Source organism: Salarias fasciatus, chromosome 9 (genome assembly GCF_902148845.1).
Source record: "Salarias fasciatus chromosome 9, fSalaFa1.1, whole genome shotgun sequence".
Taxonomy (NCBI): Eukaryota; Metazoa; Chordata; class Actinopteri; order Blenniiformes; family Blenniidae; genus Salarias; species Salarias fasciatus.
The window spans coordinates 13,050,895-13,069,957 of record NC_043753.1 but is presented as its reverse complement, the minus strand read 5'-3'; the positions used below and the strand labels follow the sequence as shown (position 1 = coordinate 13,069,957).

The 19,063-nt window shown below is 43.7% G+C and overlaps 1 protein-coding gene across 1 annotated transcript in view; it reads left to right on the top strand.

The window, feature by feature from the left end:
* cntnap2a (contactin associated protein 2a) overlaps positions 1 to 19,063 on the top strand; it is a 205,846-nt gene that overhangs the window by 177,606 nt on the left and 9,177 nt on the right. The window contains exons 20-22 of the mRNA XM_030099964.1: positions 5,492 to 5,725; positions 6,437 to 6,570; positions 13,886 to 13,979. Of these exons, the coding sequence (XP_029955824.1) occupies positions 5,492 to 5,725; positions 6,437 to 6,570; positions 13,886 to 13,979 (462 nt within the window). The remainder of the gene's footprint in view (positions 1 to 5,491; positions 5,726 to 6,436; positions 6,571 to 13,885; positions 13,980 to 19,063) is intronic.

Here is a 19,063-nt window from a genome sequence, read left to right as displayed (position 1 = left end):
TTGATTGCTTTAAAAGAAAATTTATAATAGCATTAAAAAAGCTTGACAGTACTTCCTATTTGATGTAATTATTAATGATATCATTCAAATAAACATTTTTTGCTTAGATAAGAAAGTTAGACCTCATTAAAATGCAACCTATTGAGTATTTTTTATTCTGGATTTTACCGCTGTGTGATCTTTGTTTCTATTGTTTGTCTCTTTTATTGAAAATGTGTGCAATGTATATAGTTATGTGGAAAATATGTATATTTTATTGACATTATTTGCTTTGAAGAAGCAAGCGTCTGATCCATTTCCGTAACGCTGGCATCCTTCACAACAGCAATAATTTATTTGACATTTCACAAAACATAATTTTCTTCATCAGGAGCTCCTTTCTTTTCAGAACTTTCAACCAACATCAGTTCTCCCGTGAAAAATCCCTCCTGTCGCAGTGTGTGTGTGTGACGGCAGCTTGCATGCGCTGCACATTTTCCACATGAAGTATATCTCAGATTAGCCAGCGCTGACTTTAGCAGCTATCACACCCACTGCATTACACAGCATCTGTGACTCACACAAACTGTATGCACCTGTGTGTGGGTACGCGAATGTGCCTGGTTATGTAAGTGTGTGTGTACGTGCCCGTGCCCGTCCCGGTCTCTGCAGGCCTGCGAGCCTGCTGTCTGTTTAATCAGACTGATTTAGACCTGGGTAAACAGGTGGCAGAAACCTCCAGCCAATCAGTGGTACAAAATAGATTAATTAAGAGGTCTACTAAAAGTCTAATTCTTAGTGGGACGGTGGGGGGGAAGTGAGGAGAGTGTGTGAAAGCCCAGCTGCGTCTTGATGTGCCGATAATACACCGGCTTGAGAGACTCAAAGTGCATGTGTTAGTAATGTTAGCATATTTGCGGTGTAGCTTTGTGGTCAAGCTGTGAGATGGAAGCGAGGATGCATCTGTCGGAAGGAGAGAAAGTGTGCACCTGAGAGTTTTGGTGTAAGTCTTCTTGAATGGACGCTACAAGCCAAATGGCACCATTGAGGAGTTTTAATAACTGAAATGGCCCCTGGCTCTTGTTAATGGCGGCGTGCGTTAGCGTGCCTGCAAACGGCGGAGTTTGTCCATACCGTGTCCCTCCTCAGCGGGGGGGGGGGCTGCCTGTCTGTACGTTTCAATCTATACCTGTGGGTGTATGTTTATGAGTGTGTTTATTGCTTTAGTCATTTAGGCGCACATTAATCTATTTAACGCCCCTACTTTGTCCAAGTTAATGGGTAGTTAGACTGTAATGGTGCACGGCCAGAATGGCGATGGAAGCACTTTGGAGGAATGGCTATCGACACCCCAAGGCGAAGCATTAATGCTCCTATTGACTCATCCGAATCATGCGCGCGGTGTGAGGCGTCTTTTAATTGTGCACGTTTGCATGTCTGTAGTTTTCGTACGTCCACGCGTCCATTTGCGTGTGTGTATATGCTTGCGAGGTGTTCATTAAGACACACAGTGTTCATTAGGCTGTTTTAATTAGCGAAGGAACGAAGGTTGTTTGAAGGGCGGCGTTGCAGTCGGAGCGATTAGCGTGACACCAGTGGCTTCCTCCGGGCATGCGGATGTATTAACTTCTGTAGAACAGATTAAAACAGAGCCTCCTGCTTTCAGAATAACTTCTGTAACCCTGAATTTTAGCTGTCCTCACGCCTGTCTCTGTTTTTGTTCTTATTTTGGTGTTTTTCTTACAACGCTGCACATCTCGTCTCTCATACTTTGTATCCGCCTTGGCTTGATCCTCAGGCGCCGCAGGAGGACAGAGGGGGTTCCTGGGATGCATCAGAGCCTTGCGGATGAACGGCATCACGCTCGACCTGGAGGAGAGGGCAAAGGTCACGCCGGGGGTCAAGCCCGGCTGCCAAGGCCACTGCACCAGTTTTGGGATGTACTGCCGGAACGGAGGGAAGTGCGTGGAGAAGTACAACGGCTACCTGTGCGACTGCACCGACACGGCCTACGACGGGCCGTCCTGCACCAAGGGTACGAGGCTTTCAGGAGAATTTATCGCCACAGACGCTGCGTTTTCTCCTATGGCTTTGACGCAGACTTTTGTTTTTCTCTTTGCAATTTCTATCCCAAGAAGACATTTCATTCCTCAGACCTAACGAACCACCTTCATGCTCAGACTTCCAGGAGGACACTTTATCCCTCAGCCAGCGCTTTCCCAGCGGTTTTTTACGGGCCCCATTTTGTGAACGCGTGATCATTTGCAGTCCCTCTTTAGTTCACAAAGCCAGAGTCAAATAGTGCCAGGATTACTGCTGGAGTAGTTGTGTTTCAATGAGTTTCATTGCCTGACAACCCGCTGTGATTTTCGCTGCGCCTCGTGATTGTCCTCACTTCCTATTTAGTTTGGAGCTGTCGGCGTTGAGAGCGTTTGGGCTTATGATAAAAGGCATCGATTGAGAGTGATATTGTGCTTACCCACCAATTTTCCCTGACTTTAGAGTGCACTCGCTGAATGCTGATACTGTGCAGTGTGGAGCTAAGAGATCAGTCCAAAAAATAAATAAATAAATAAATAAAAAAACAAGTGACTTTAGTGAGAGGTGGAAGCAACAGAATTTTGAAAGATCACAGGAATGGAAAAAAAACAAAAAACACTCTCTCTGTTGCATATTGCTAAAACAATGTGTTTGTTTCATAGGGATTTATTAGACACACTATTAAAGTTCGACTTCCCAAAACAACTTTTCATAAAATACTCTGGGGAGCGGAGCAGCGTCGCTGTCAGAGGCTTTCTGCTCGCTCCCAGTCAGACAGTTGATCCCCGACACGTGAATTAATTTGTTTCCTAAAGTCGAATGGTGTTTTTCCCCTGTGCTCTTGGCAGGGGGGGAGGGGGGTGACAGGATGACAGAAAAGCGGTGTGTGTGTAGCGGTGTATCTCTGTGTGTGTGTATGTGCGTGCGTGTGTGGCGTGGAAGACGGTGACAGTGTGTGGTGATATGCGAGTGTAAGACATGAAAAGACCTCCTCAGAATTCTGTCATAACCAATCAGGCATTCCAGGATTTAGAGAATAAAGATTACTGTCTGTGCGCGTGCGTGCACGAGCGTGCGCGCGCGTCACTCTGTGTGTGTTTCCCAGAGAAAGACAAAGTAAAAGAAAGGGGGAGAGCACACCCTTGTGTCTGTTTGTTTTCGTGCATGGCGTCTGACTCCATCGTTTGTTTCCTCCTTTGGTTCCCTCGAGTTTTGCTCACTTCCGTCTCTCCTTCCCCTCGTATCCGACTCCGCTCTCATTTTATTTCCCCTCATTCGAAGCTTCGGTGCTCTGCCTCTCTGCTCCTTCATCACCTTTTACTTCCATCGACTCAGTGTTTCCCTCACTCATTCCTCCTCCTCATTCTTTCCTCTTTCAACTGCCCCACTCCTGCTTTCTCTGCCCTTTTTTTTTTTTTCCAAATTTCTCCCTTCCTCCCGCTTTAATCCCTTCCTCCCTGTCCTCCCAGCAAGTGAAAAATGCATGAAGTCAGCCGTAATTGCGTCTTGCATTTCCATTGTATCCATATTTACACACCGCTCAGGGGAACCTGCAGTATTATTATTATTATACACTCTCATTCTTTTGCTTTTCTGCCCTTGAGGGTCACTAGAAGCCAGTGTGCACATGTGCACAGTACATACAAATGAACACATGCACACACTCGCACACACAAAAAAAACCATCCTTCATAGTTATTACCTGTAGAGGTCTGCATATTCCCCTTCTCTGAAACTTATGCACACATTTACAAAAAATACACACACACCCCTAATCTGAAGTGTTTGCCGTTCCATGTTGTTCTTCCAGATATTTTTGTGTGTCGCTAGTATGAAACTTAAGGCTTAGGCATGTGCTTATTTAACATGTTGCATGAACAACGGTAAAACATGAGGAAAAAGTGTGAATAATGCACATATGCAATATAAAAAAAAAGTAGCAAACAGCTTTGTTTTCATGATTGACAGCTGAGTTCATGCTTACCTACTTAGCATTTTTGCAGTTTACCCCACTCACAGGTAAATATAGTGACAAACGTGACATCTCTGCTTTAAACTTCCCATATGCGGACATATTATTCCTTGGAAAACTCCGTAAGACAGCTGACAGCAGACGTATTGGGGACATGTTTGGCAGCCTGTGTTGGAAATGTCATATAACACTGTAGTGAATATTGCTCCAGATGAGTCAGCTGGATTTTATAATCAGATATATTTCTAAGGTTTGAATCATAAAATATGTCAGTTGTATCGTCCTTGGCAGACTTTATCCTAGATAAATGGCACAGAGTAGCATTTTTTTCTACTTTTGTGACTTTACGAAGTCCTGGGTGAAAATTTCACTCCTGAACTTCCATTGAGGCGGGTCGAAACGTTCCACTCACAAGTATTTCAGTGAGTGAGCGCAAAGGGTTAAGGAATGCAATCAAGCATACATCACCCCACTCAGACGAAAATACTTCACATTGTCTGATCCAAGCATGCTGACGCTCTCACTGTCTGGCCATACTCTTAGCAAAATGGGTAGGAGCTCTTATTCAGTCAATACCCAGCAGCATGAATTGGCGCTGAACAGCGGCGCGGCGTCAGAAAACAAAGTGAGAAGCCAGGCTATTTGAAAGCTCTCCGCCTGGTTAATACAAAACAATTGAGAGAATGGGTCTCCTCAGACTTATGGGGCTTGAAACGACGTCACTACAAAGCAGAATGTTGGATCAAACTATTGTACAGCGGAGCGGAGGAGAGGTTTTTTTTTTCCTTTTACGGGTTAAACAGAAGTTAGCAACATTCTCTAATACGAAGCTTTTTAATAAGTGATGTAGCTTGAAGTATTTACTGTACTCTGCCTGGCCCGGCAAAATCAGTGGAGTGAAGCTTTTCTGATAGATGCCTGAATATGTGCACGTCTAATTCAGTACTTTCGAGGGACATATTAATACGTTTTATTGCCGCCAGAGAGAGAAATCAGATGCGTAGAGGTGTTTGAGTTGGTATTTACTTGCACGCACATCCCGAAAACTCTATTCTCCCCGTGCCTTCACCTTCACAAATAAACAGAAACGAGGGGCTCGGCTAAAGTAGGCTGCAGAAAAATGAGGTTGCCTCTTCCCAACATTTGATTATGGGAATCAATATGAGCCTGTGGAATGGTGGAAGTATGCCATTAGGTTTGTTAATGTACTGTTAAACAGTGTATTGTTTGGTGTCAGATGCAGGAGCACGGCAATTTAACACCCGCTTTACTACGCCCTGTGAACACAGCCATTTTTATGCGTGTGGTTATTCCCCTCTGGCCATATAATACGTCTGCCCTGTTTTCTCTTGCATGTATGAGTTTGCAAGTGGCCCCCTGTAGCTTTCCTGATGGATGGGGTCTGTCTCCCTTTCTATATCTGCTGCATAAATATCCTGATGTTTTGTTTTCTCCTTGCATAGATAGATGTTTTTTCATTTCTCCTGTCATCTCACTCAGACGTCGGGGGCTTTTTCGAGGCGGGAACCCTGGTCAAGTACAACTTCTTGCCCGAAGCGGTAGCGGGAGCCAGCAGGGACGCGAGGGTCCTGACGCACCAGCTGACGCCGCGGGAAGTCAACCTGACAAGGGAGGAGCTGGCGTTCAGTTTCAGCACGTCCAACGCTCCCGCCATCCTGCTGTATGTGAGCTCCAAGACGCAGGACTACCTGGCCGTGGTGCTGAGACAGAACGGTGAGATCCGCACAGCCGCCGCCGTGTGTGTGCGTCAGCTCGAGTGAGGAGGAACGTTTTAGAGGTCGACCTTGACTTTGGAAAGTTCTGTAATCTCCCAAAAAAAAAACATCCCCTTCAGTGAGCAAACCTCCCACTCAGCAGCTGACAGACAGCAGAGTGATTTGATAAACGAGAATCAATAAAAAAGTGACAGTGCCATCTAGTGTTTCAGCAATTTACATGCTCAATAAAACAAACAAAAAAATGATAAAATGCTCACACTGCCTTGAGGTTGAATGAGAAATTCTTGTTCTTTGTGGAGCCAGGAGACGGCGCAGACTGTTAAATCATATACTTCTTGGTGTTTCTGCCGCTCCCTTCAGGGATCGCCGCAGTGGATCACCTCCCTCCATCTCACCCAATCACCTGCCTGCTCTGCCGTTACACCGACCATCTCCATGTCCTCCTTAAATGCATCCATGAATCTTCTCTGAAGTCTTCCTCTTCTCCCCCGGCCTGGAAGCGTCATATCCAAGATCCATTCTTTTATACATATGTCCGCTCTCTCTCCTCAGAAAACCAGCTGTCCTCTCCAGCTTTATCCATCACTCTGTTTCATTCATTTTAATTCCCTCCATCCAATGGAAATCTCAGCTTCGTCATCTCAGCCAATAATGAGGCCACAAGCGACAGGCTCCGGGTTGAAAACGGCGTCCTGTTTGTCCTCAGGTTCACTGCAGGTGCGGTATAACCTGGGAGGCCTGAGGGAGCCGTTCTCCATAGACGTGGACCAGCGAAACCTGGCCAACGGACAGCCGCACAGCATCAACATGTCACGTGTCGACAGGAGCATCACCATCCAGGTGCACACACACACACACACACACACACGCAAGAGGAAATGCAATGTTGGAGGAAGAGGAGAAAAAAGTAAAAAGTTCCTCAACTTCTGGGTGGGATCCACAAATAACAAAATAAATGTTGTTTTTGTTTTTTTTTTAAAGCAGAGCAGAGCAGACGTTCATTTATAGATACATACATCCATAATGTTGTCTGACGTCAGCAAAAGAAAAATAGCACAATAACAGCTGTTACCTAGGATCCACATGGGAAACAGAGCAGTAGAAAAAAGTCAGCAGAAGGAAAAGAGAAAGAAAAGACTTGTAGGTTAATAATTTAAAAAATATTTTCTTTTTTAACATTTCTTCTTCTTATTTTCCACTCGTGCTATTGTTCCTCTGGGATTGTTGTTTAAAGTTTCTGGGATTAACCTGCCACGAGACGGCAGATGGAAAGCAGGTTTTGCTATAATCTCGCATATTTACACGTATATGTTCATTAATATGTATTGGACCTTGTCTACATGAAGAGATCTCACATGTCTTGCGGGTGTTACTTATTTTTTCCAAGGTTTCGAGTGTTCATCCTCTATAATTTCCACCAGTTCGCGCCCAGGCCCAGACCGTCCGCTGGATATGTTTTTCGCTTTTAGTTTATGCTCACAGCGAGACATAAACTCCACTTTAGTATTCGACTTTTACAAGCGCTCGCAAAAGTGCGGAGATTGGCAGCCTGCTACAACATCAAAAACCACACACACACACACACACACACACTTACTCTGTCACAAATACACAATCACACTATCCCAGCCTGTGTTCGCTGCGATGAGACTGCTTGTCCTTTGCCACTGCTAATCTACTTCCAGTAGACAGCCTAAATATAGCAGCAGACAACCCATCGATCTGTGTGTGTGTTTGCATTAGGACATGCTGGGACGCGATCGCGTCTGTTGTTGTTCGTATCGATGCCCGTATGCAGATGTTCGGGGGTGTGCATATATGAGACGGTACTCTGGCGGATTAAAAAAAAAAAAAAACCGTGTTTGTGTTTTTGCGTGTGTGTGTTTTTGCACTCCGGAGTTTTGTGCAGCCGAACAGCTTAGCGCGCATCGATCGGGCCGAGCCGCAGCCAGTAGCCGGCTGTCAAGGATAGAGTGAGAATTCAGCTAAACTATTACAGACTTTGTTCTGGGCTAAGATGCAGAAATGTGGCTGCAGGCTGCAATTTAAAGAGAGCTCTAAATGGTTGGCTGCCACTTGTAAAAGCCTGTGATTGATTGTATCCACATCAGAATATATTTGTGTGTGTTTTTTTTTTCTCCAGGCAGTATACACTTTGTCAATAAAAGACCTGTCTTCTGAGACGGCGCTAAAGAGGAAAAAAAAAGTGAAAAATTGCATTCTTGTACCAAACAGTAGCTTCTTTATGCATGACCTCATGTATAATTTATCATTTGCATACTTTATTTGCATATCATGTGGTGTGACTTTATTGCCGCGCACTTATACCTTTTAACTCTCGCATTTCGGAGCACTTATGTAATTTACATTTTTATGGTCCGGCCATTTCAGAGAGTGTATGAATCTCTTTGATGTGAGCCATGTACGTACATTCAGAGACAGACGCGCTCGCTCATGGTGCCCTCACTTACTTCCTGCTGGCTTGAGGGAGGGACTCAATCCACACGGACATAAATTGATTCACTTTCTTTCCAGTTAACTGAGAGCGTCTGTGCAAAACATCCACTTAATATTTACTTATTGATTTTTGCTGAAACTTTGCGTCCGTTCGAAGCTATTCTCTCTTTGGCTGTAATTCATATCAGTGCATAACTTCGTTTTACAGCCATTATCATTTGTAATGATAAAGTATTTTGTGTTTCGTTGTTATGTGATTATTGTTTTCGGGGTAATCTCATCATGCAATTCACAGCAAGCATTATATTATTAAAAACACAGACAGGCAGGTTTCTGCTGAGATAATGCAACTAATCACGATGTTTTACATGAGAGAGAATTAAGTTTGAATTTAATTAGCAACTTATCTGCGAGGGTTTTTGTATTGATTGTGGTTAGAAGATACGGGCACGGTGGAAAAAAATGACAAATCAAGTAAACATGAATATAAATGGTAGATATATTGGCAGTGGTGCAGTGCTGTGTCGTTCCTCTCATATGAAGAAGAGGTTTTGTTTCTCGTTTCTCTTATCCCAGAGAAATGTCTGACGATGAAATAGGTTCAAGCCCCCTCAACCTAAGCTCTGATACAAAATCTATAGTCGGTGGGTGGACAGATGGATAATATGTCGGAGGATACAATCTGACACTGACGGTACTCCAGGGAGAGACAGTGAATGATGGGAGAGGAGGCACTTAATTTGTTGTTTTTCCAGAGTCGAATGTTGACCTGATCAGATCATTACAGGTCTTTGCTGAGCTCTATTTATTGTTGCCTTCGTTAAGCAGAAATCAAATGAGGTCCAGAACTGATTGCAAAAACTCAGGCTAACCTGCAATGATTGCATCTCCCTTTTCTCCCATAAGTCTTGAGATCTCCCTCGCCGCGTGCGCGGAGAGCGATGACCCCATCCATCCTGGAAACTCATCACCTGCATTCACAGGCTACAGTGAAAAATTCAGACAGCAAGAAAATTAAACTGAAACATCCAATGGAAATCATCCTCATTTTCTGAGCAAATCACATCCTGCAGCCACTGATCACTCCTCTGGGAGTGCTTCAGCGTAACGCATCTCTTTTTACTGGCGCAGGAAGTGATTGGAGTGAGGGATTTTCTGCTACTTTGTCACACGCTCACATGCATACATGCACACATCAGGCTTTTTACTGGCTGATTGTGGCGGAGCTGTGCCTGGATTGGTAATGTCGATGCTCAGCAGTGTTCAGAGTGTGGCCGTAATATTAACTACCGAGTGCGTTTTCCAAGTTTTAGCGTTTGTGATGTGGCCTGACTAACTCAGAACACTCTGCCTGTTACTAATGACTAAACCGTTCAGGAAATACGTTAATTATCATACAGCGATTTAACTATCGATACAGATGCCGATAAAGCAGGACACTGAACTATGGTAAAGAAAAAAGAGCTGTTATTGTGTTGGCGGCAGGTCAATATTTGGGAGGAAAGGGAAGTTATAAATTATTCACCTGATAGGAATCTTGTCGTTTTGTTCAGCTCAAAGTTTCGTCCCTCCGTTTTTTTGCACTGATGCACGGCGAAGAGGTATTTCCTCCACGCCTCACGGCGCCACAGAGAAAGCATCATCAAGTGACTGATGAAGAAGTTCTTCATCAGATTACCTCTGAATATCTTTATTTAATCATTCAGATGGAGGATGAAGACATATGTTGAGGATATAAGCATAAAGCCCTTTCTTGTTTTGCAGGGTGGGCTGATTTTCCCATGAATTATCACCTAATGTTTTTTTGTTGTTTTTTTTTATCCAAGTGGCATCGAATATGTACACATTAACCACCTGGACTTGTGCTTTTGAGTTTATCTCCAGTCATTGAAATTCTCTGATGATCCATCTATCATATAAAATGTGCAGCTTTGAATACCAATGCTGGGCTGTATAATAGCTTCTCTCTAATATTTAAACTGAATCATGGAGTGCCGGGATATAAAATTGATCTATATAATATATGTAAATATAAAATTACTAATTCCTCATTCACAAATATTGCATTATGCATTAAAGGCTGTAATAGCGCTCCATCGGCATTTGAAATCTAACCACGCCGTCATTATTTTTGCTTACATGCTAATCAGAGGCCTGTTTTCATCTGAGATAATAAAATGAGTGAGAGGCAGAGATATGAGTCAGATGCATTAAATAATCTTCTTTTTTTAAAGCCGCTACGCTTGTGAGTCTGCCAGTTGATCAAATTCAAGAGTAAACAAGAAAAAAAGTCACCTGTTTACCTCAGGCTGCAGAAATCTGACTGCTTTGCTATCAGAGCTGCAAATCTCGCAAGCATTTAGAGAAGCGACTGTTTAGTTTTAAGACACGAGCCGAGAACAAGTGGGAAGACAAGTGGGCGTGTGGCAGTTTGAATCTGAGCGAAGACGGGAGGCAGGGCGAAACATCCAGCGACATGAAAAGACAGAATAGCGGCAGTTTGAAGGTAAAGAGAGCAAACCCACAAAATGTGATTTAAAATAAGATACCTTTGATGCATTTATGTTATCTGACGCTTTCATAATCCTCGGGCTTACTTCAAGGTGGGGATTTGCATGTGAACAGAAATACCTGCTGAAATGTATGCACAGGCGTGTGAAGTGCCGCGAACGCAGCGAGTGTTTGGTTTCTTTTTTTTTTTTTTTTGGTTTGTTTTTTTTAAAACAGTCTGTGAGGTCTCAGCAGGTTCGCTCGCTATCAAAGGCGCAACCAGACGAGATTAAAATAAGTTCCCATCTCGCCATCTCTGACTTTCCCTTTTCCTCTCACACTGAGAGGGTTTAGAGATGAAAGTGAAAAGTCCCTCCAGGCGTCGGGCTCCTCATCTCCGCGTCCCCATGTCTTTCCTCCACCAGTTGCAGCTGTGGATGGCTCGGTGGTGTGAGTGACTGGCTCCAGCTGTGCTGGGAATAATCACTTCTTTACATGATAACGAAGTGGAACCATCTATAAGAAGAAAAGAAAAAAAAAAAAGGAAATTAGCATTTCACAACTAGACTTGAAGTGAACATTTTCAAGAGACAACAGTGCGAACCGCTGCACCACCAAGGGAAGGTCCGTGAAAGTAAGAGACTCAGTCTACTGTAAAGTAGTTTGTGGAGCTATATGCAGCACTTTGGCTAAATTAGATTCTTTTTGAGCGCATAGTTAGGGAAATAGATTTCACCCTTTGTTAATTTTCTCTTTGTCTTACCCCTGATTGCTTTGCTTATGTAAGCTTCATGTAACCTAAGCGGCTCCAAAAGCACTTAAAGGAGAGGAGCGTGTTGTCTAAATAGTGCAGCGTAAAAGGAAAGGATCCCAATAACCGAGGAAGTAATTGACAAAGTTTGCTAAAATTAGTTATTTTTTTCCCCCCCTTTCCCAGTTGTCTTCCTCTGTGGACCTTTTTGTGGGGTTTGAAGCCTCAAAGCACCCTCCCTGGTTGTGCAGCCAATTTGTTTTCTCAGATAAAAGTAAATAAGCTGAGCACAATTTAATTGTGCCCCATTATCCCACCCTCCAGTCGCTGTGGAAAACAAAACCCACACAATGCTCCACTGAGGCCGGGCCTTTGGAAAAAATCAAATTAGAATGGTGTGTGTGTGTGAGTGTGTGTGTGAAGGGACTCTTCTGAATCAAACCTGGAAACAAGAGCTTGTGCACACACAGGCTCAGATCTTCCAGCCTTCAGTGACAGTCCGGCTCTGTTGGCGCTAGCGGGCCGCGGCGGCCGTCCAGCACATCAAAAGAGCAAATTTCCAGTGAAGCACGTGGAAACAAAAGTCTTTGTTTCCCACCGACTTCCCCTCGTCTGGCTCGGCCCGGTGGTGCGCCTTCCGCGGGCCGGTGCGAGCGGAGATACGGTCCTCCTGCGGGCCGAGCGACGGAACGGAGGAAGATCTTTTATTCCTGGAACACACAGAAACCAATTTGCGGGGCTGAAATTATTCCCGTCAATAGCAGCCGGCTGCAGCCTTCAAGCTAATTAGAAACTTCACTGAAACAGCAATAACAAGTTAATTATGTTGCAGGGATATTAAAGTCGTGTATTCCCTTCCTCCATCACCCGCTCTGCTCTCACTCCTCTGCTGATGCTCTTCTTTATAAACACTGTCAGTTCTCAGGGAAGGGCTTTGAACCCAGCACACTCTTTACAAAACTCTGCATTGTAATTAATGTTCGATCATTTATCTCTAGTGTCGCCGAAGTGCTGTTTTGCAGGTTCAGTGTAGAAAATCGCTTTCTAGTTTGCTTTCATTCCGGGCCAGTTTAACTGAGCTACAGCAGAACATGTGAAGGCTTTTCACATGAGAGGTTTTTCACTTTGATCATCTCTGACATTTGTGAACAAACATTTTATCCTCAGATGTTTTTGTTTTTAAAAGAGAGCTCAATAGATGGATGTTTTCGGGTTGGTGTGTTCAACAGGACCACAGATGAAGAGACGTCCTCTCTATGAGGCTTGTCATGTATTTCATCATAGTGAATATTTGTACGACTGGAATATTTTCCGGTTGAGGAACATCTTAAAAACTAAACTGTTTTAATCTGCGTCAGGTTAAGAATTGAGTCAATGGCTCGCAGTGATGAGCTCTCTACCAAGGAGAAGATTAATACACTAATATCAGTGTGTAGTGTCTTGCACTGTTGCCTCACAGTTAAGAAATTCCTGGTTTGATTCCAGAGTCAGCAGCTCTTCTGTTTGCATGGTGGTGGATGGTTTGTTCAATAGATTAAGTATTTTAAGTTTTATTATGTCATTTGATGACTTTTTTTTGTCATCTTTTCAGTCCAACTCTCTGTCAAAGCTTTGTCCAGTGGAGCTCGATCCAGTACCGTTTCATTTGGGTGAAATGTCGGATGTGTTTCTAACCACACGTCTGACTATAATACCCTCAGATCAAATCAGAGTATCTGAAGAAAATCCACATATGGGGAGAACATGCAAACTCCAGACAATAAATCCTGAAGTTCAGAATCGAACCAGGCTCATTTCCTTTGCGACATAAAGTGCAAACTACTGTCCAAATGTGTCTTTTAATTCACAATAATGTGATTATTCTTTAAAAAGAAAAAAAAAATATTTGTTGAGATGATTCTTATCTTACTTTAATAAATACTGTTGAAATATTACTGCAGCTCACTAGATATGGATTGGAGTTTGTTTCATGTTTAACATGAATATTCAATTTTCTTCACTTCTGTATATTTGATGCTCAGAATTCAACATTAATGAACGAAGTGTAATTTCATTAAGCATGTTCAACGATATTAGATAGTAAATTGAGAATAATGAATCCATTTTGTGGTGATAGGCGAACCTTTGCAACCCTTCTGCTGATGTCTGTACATGCATGGTTGTATTTATATCATGAAAAGTTTCTTAGTTTCTTTCCTGGAGCGTATCTGCCACTTGTCAACCACCAGAGGGAGCCATTGAGCCAGAATCTACCATGCAGTCGCTTTACTTTGCCTGACAGTGAATTACCTCCCTGTCTTCATGATTGCACTGTACTCTGCTTAATGTGCTGATGCAGATCCTTGCCTGGGTCTTTATTTAAAATGCTGCGGTCAGTACTTTCAGACTCACTTTTTTTAAAATGCAAGGTGCTAATAAATTATCTCTCCGTCTCTTTCTCTCTCTGCTTCGCCTCAGCTGGATCATTACCCTCCAGTCAGCTACAACCTGCCAGATGCTTCAGACACTAAGTTCAACCTGGTGAAGACGCTGTTCTTGGGCAAAGTCTTCGGTGAGTTCGTCACCTTGGCTCAACTTTTTCTGCTCACGGTGGTTTTTAAACTGACACTTCACACACAAAAACCTCACCATGTTCATGTATCTTTATTATATTTGTAGTTCTCATCTCTTTGAACTCACCATATTAGGATTCATGTGTTTTAGAGCGTCGTTACAAGGTGGTTGGAGTTTTGCTCTTAAATGTAGTGGAACTGACTTTAAATCCCAGTGGAAACAGGAAGATCTTCTGGCTACAAGCGGCCCGTGTGTAAAGTGCAGGTTGTAATTACTTGCTGTAGTGACTTCTGTGAACTCGGGCAGCCGAATAGACTCTTTCTGTCTCGTTATAGGATTTTTAGTGGACTCTCAGAGGCATGCTGGGCTGCAGGAGGGAGTTTAGTTTGTTTAAAATCTACAGTTTGATAGCAGAGCCTGACCGTGGGTGAGGCCAGAGTAACACAACAGAGTCACAATTATCCTCAGACACATGCTTTCCAGAGGAAATCCACAGATGCACAGGGAGAACATGCAAACTCAGAAAGGCTTGGGGGGGTGCTGCTCTTCGCTACTTCACCACTTCACCCTGCATCCTCTTAATTCAATTCAAAGATGCTCACTTTTACATGGAAAACATAATGTTTCAAACCTGGTCTCAAATCTGAATATGAGTGAATGAATGAGTGAATGTGACCATGACAACAAAAATTATACACACACAAACAAGTAGATTTTCTCTTTTTGAAAGGGAGCTGTAGTTATACATTATGTCCACTAGAGAACGCCAGTGGACTGCAGAGGGATTTTGGGGCAGCCCATGATGCCCAACTACACCCATCTTTGTATGCTTCAAAATAACGAATTCATATATGCAGAAGAAAGCTACTGTGCTTTATTTAACATATGTCAGCGTGGATGTATGGGATTTTAAATGATGGTGGTATCTGAGGAAAGCAGCATTGCAGAGGAAGTGCTGGAAAGGATAAAAATGCAGGTGATCATCATCTGCATCACTTTATGTCGTCCCATTGGACCCATTAAGACCGCAGAGCTTCCAGAGCTCGTAAATTTATGTCCAAATTCCTTAGGAACCAATTATCATAATCAGCAATCTATTATCAATCATCACTTATCTCATGCTATTAACCTATTCCCATTTGTGAGTTAGTGGTAGGCCTGTCTACATGACTGCAGTCTATAGGTGTGTGTTGTCTTGCATGACTTCATCCTCTTCCTCTTCTTTGTCCTTTCACTTCAAGCGCAGAGCTTGTCAGTGAGGTTGAAGTAGTAGCTGACAATCGACCGCCGTGCACACCGGGAAAACTCCGGGGAGTGCAATTTCACGTTTGCGCACACAGACATGTGCACATGCACACACACAGGAAATGCAGCCATCCCTCTTCTGCTTTCAGGAGAAAGAGGTCAGGCTCACCTCAAATGCCGGAATAGTTTCATCCTACAAAAAGCCACACTTTTAAACATCTGCACCACTGTGTATTAACATACTTGATGAAGTGATTTTTTTTTCATTTTCTGCAGTGTTGTAAACATCATAACCCGATGCAACATAGAACTGGAAAGCTGACAAAATTAAAGTAAGAAGAGGAATACAGAGGAATTACAGAGCAGCGATCACAAAGACGGAAGCAGCGCGGGAAACGCTGCGAGAACAATCAGGAAGGAGCGCATCTCATCAGATCTCATTTTCTCTGTTTAAACCGCAGAGACAAGAAAGGCTGTCAGACAGCTGAGCGATCAGATTCTCTATTTCTGGGAGAAAGAGGCCCTGTGTTCGCGACAGCAAACACACACTGATCAGAGCGACGTCTCCTCTGTCACCACGCAGTCTGCTGACTGTGGAGCCATATAAGCTGCTCCCACAACAATGGAAGCGGTAGTGAAAGTCGTGTACGGATATATTTGTGAATAGATATCCACAAGTATTGAAGAAGTCTTCCTACATGTCTTCGATTTGTGTAAATGTCAGTTTTCTCTTTTATTTTCACCTAAAACGTTTCTTATTTAGTTTTTTTAAAGGTGAGCATTCAAGAGGTCAATCCAAGAAGTGATCCTCATATAACCAGAAACATGTCTTTAGATTTATAAACAGCGACACTGGTTGTTTTACTGTGTCGTCGTCGTCTTCGACATTTATCTTCTCTGAGGCGGTTTCTAAATCCGGCTTGTCAGATTTGCAGAGTTTGCTGGCAATTGATGTAAAGCAGTATCAATCATGCAGTGCAGGAATGACTCAGCATTATGCTGTGTGCGTCTGTAATTACTGGTGTGTGTGCACGCTTGTGAGCGCCCTGCTGTTGGAAACTAACCTTACATCTGTGACTAATAAGAGTGTACTCATGCCTGAAGGGTGAGGATATCAGTAAACATCTGTTTTCTTGCATGTATTTGTACTTGTGGCAAAAAAAGTGGGACGTGAATGTTCTGAATTCCCCCAGATAATTGAAAGTAAGTCTATCACAAACAATGATAATATCAGGAAGTTGAAGAGCTTCTAAGTCGCTCAATAACAGTATCTTTGGTTCAGTGTTCCCTTATTGAGAGCTCTTACAGCTCAGTTATCGTCTCAGGATGCGTGAACGACTCTTTTTAGTTCATTCCACAGCATTCTTGTTGCATTCACGTTTCCCCTCCAACTAGGCCTCATCAACTACCACTGATTTATGCCTTATGTCGTGGCTTCAATTCTCTTTTCATTTGGAGACTTTTGGTCATTCAAACAATGTCCCCCATGAGAGAAATCATTACTGTTTCAGACTGAGAGCAAAGTGTTGCAGGAAAGCCCCATGGACATGAAGTCAATGCACTGTTGCAGCTGTACACATGTGGCTGTGTGTTAGCGCCTGATGGGTTGGTGCGCTGTGTGTGGCTCCAGATCTCTGCATCCCAGAGGATCAGATGAGGGAGATGAGTCATACATCAGCCAGAGCAGCAGACACGCTCCCAACTCTGTCCTCTGAGCCACAAATCTGTCAAGGGTGTGTGTGTCCGTCCATAGGAGCAGAGTTAGAGCCAAAGGCAGAGAGAGAGAGAGAGAGAGAGAGATGCTGTGAAAGTAGAGACAGATGACTGTAGCCCTGAGGGTTAGCTGTAAAGGACATGTGCACCACTACAGCACCAAAAAATTCTGATCTCTCTTTCCTTTTTACGCCGCTCGCCTCTCTTCTTCTCTTAACCGTGTCCGCACACATTTATTGTGTCGCTCCCTGTGGGTAAAACCAATTATCACCCAGGCGTTAAGTAACACTGCCGTTTCAAGGTATAATGGCTTCTTTTCTGAAGAACCTTGGAGTTTAATGAGTGTTTTCTGCAGTCAGCTGTCTTTGTCTGCTCTACTTTCTTTCTTTAAGCCACTGAAACCCTCATCATACACCAGCTTCTCATAACGCCAACCAGCATAGTCTTTAGCATGTATCTCATCTGCCACTCAGCAGCCAGCAGCCCAGTGCGTTTAGACATGTAGGCACAGCGAAGGCTGACCAAATAAATTTCAAACTGAGCATCAGAATGGAGAAAGAAAGGTTTGAGTGACATGAGGTTTCTGTTGTTCCCATGACCTTCATAGCACGCTATTTCAGTGAGTATATTTGAGTGTTCTTCAACCAGCAGCGGCTAATGCGGCTTGATATTTAATATTTGGTTGAAAGTATACTCCAGCGGTGGAAAAATGAGCATGTTTGAAAACATAGTCATGAATACCTCTGCAAACATGAAACCGAACAACCTTAAGGGACACTTGTCTTGTCTCATACGGTGGGATTTGTGATCAGAGCAGCAGTTTTTGCTCAGTTCTACTGAATAATGGAGAAATGATGAGTAGCACATCCCGCTGATACCATGAGTTCATGCCTAAATTACATCTTGCTGCATGCTGCGTGAAGCATTTGCCTGAAACACGGCTGCATTAATAAATCATTCTGTTGGGCTGCTGCCCTGCTGATGCCGATTTTGGGGTGTTTTCAAGGTTTTTCGGGCCCCAGTTATTTTATAGCTGTGTGCCACCGAGTCTGTTCCGAGCATTAAGCATTTTCTACTGCCGTGAAGTTCAGTCGACTCGCTTTCTTTCAGGAGGCCTGTCACTGTCTGTCTTTTGTCTCGCGACCTTTGCATCCGACGCCGCAGGACGCTGCGCCTCTGATTAAAACCCTGATGAAGCCTGATGTTGGAGGCGGCTGATAGCACAGATTAGTTTTCGCCTCTTATCTGTCTCCAGGCATTGTGCGGCTGATTGGTAATTCTGTAATCTCTGTCATCCCGGCGAGCCTCTAAAATCGAGATGGGAGTGTGAGTGGTCACTGCTGCGTCTGTGTGTGTTTTGTGAGCGTGAAGGGGGTGACATCATACTGTTACAACTAGTGCTTTAAACTGCTGAGTCCTGATCCAGGAGAGTCTTCATCCAGGTTCCAGGTTTTCTCCAGCTGCTGTGTCAGAGTGGGGGTGGGACTGCACTGCAGAGAGAAAGGGAGAGAGAGCTAGAGAGAGACAGGCAGACAGAAAGAGAGGGAGAGAGAGAGAGAGAGTGCCTGCCAATGTGGAACTGTGTTAACAGGACCACATAACCGAAAAGAAGCCCGCGTGAAAGAAGAGGAGAGGAGGAAGGTTTGCCTCACAAACTGTTTAAAGACACTGACGCCAACTCCACATAGGTAACCACAGCTCCGTGTGTGTGTGTGTGTGTGTGTGTGTGTGTGTGTGTGTGTGTGTGTGTGTGCGCGTGCGTGCGCGTATCCTTATGTTGTCTCTGGTTTGTATGTGTTCGTCCGTGACTGTGCCAAGGTTTCAGGGGTTCAGTGTGAGTCATTTCAGTGTAAAACTGTAAATTGAATTTGCAGCAGAGATAGAGAGGTTTATCATTCCGTTTTCATGCTCCAAGCAAAAGAAAATATTTAATGCTTTTGAATTTCCGAGGCAATCCACCCGCTGGATTAATTGGATTGCAGGAAAATTACGCAGATCCCTGGAGTGTGTCTGAATGAGACAGAAAAATGAGCCGTCACAGAGAGTGCGACGTTATTATTCTCACGGTCTGTTTATTTGTGTGTCTCTGTCATGTCTGTGTTTTCTCGCCTGGCATGGTTGAAA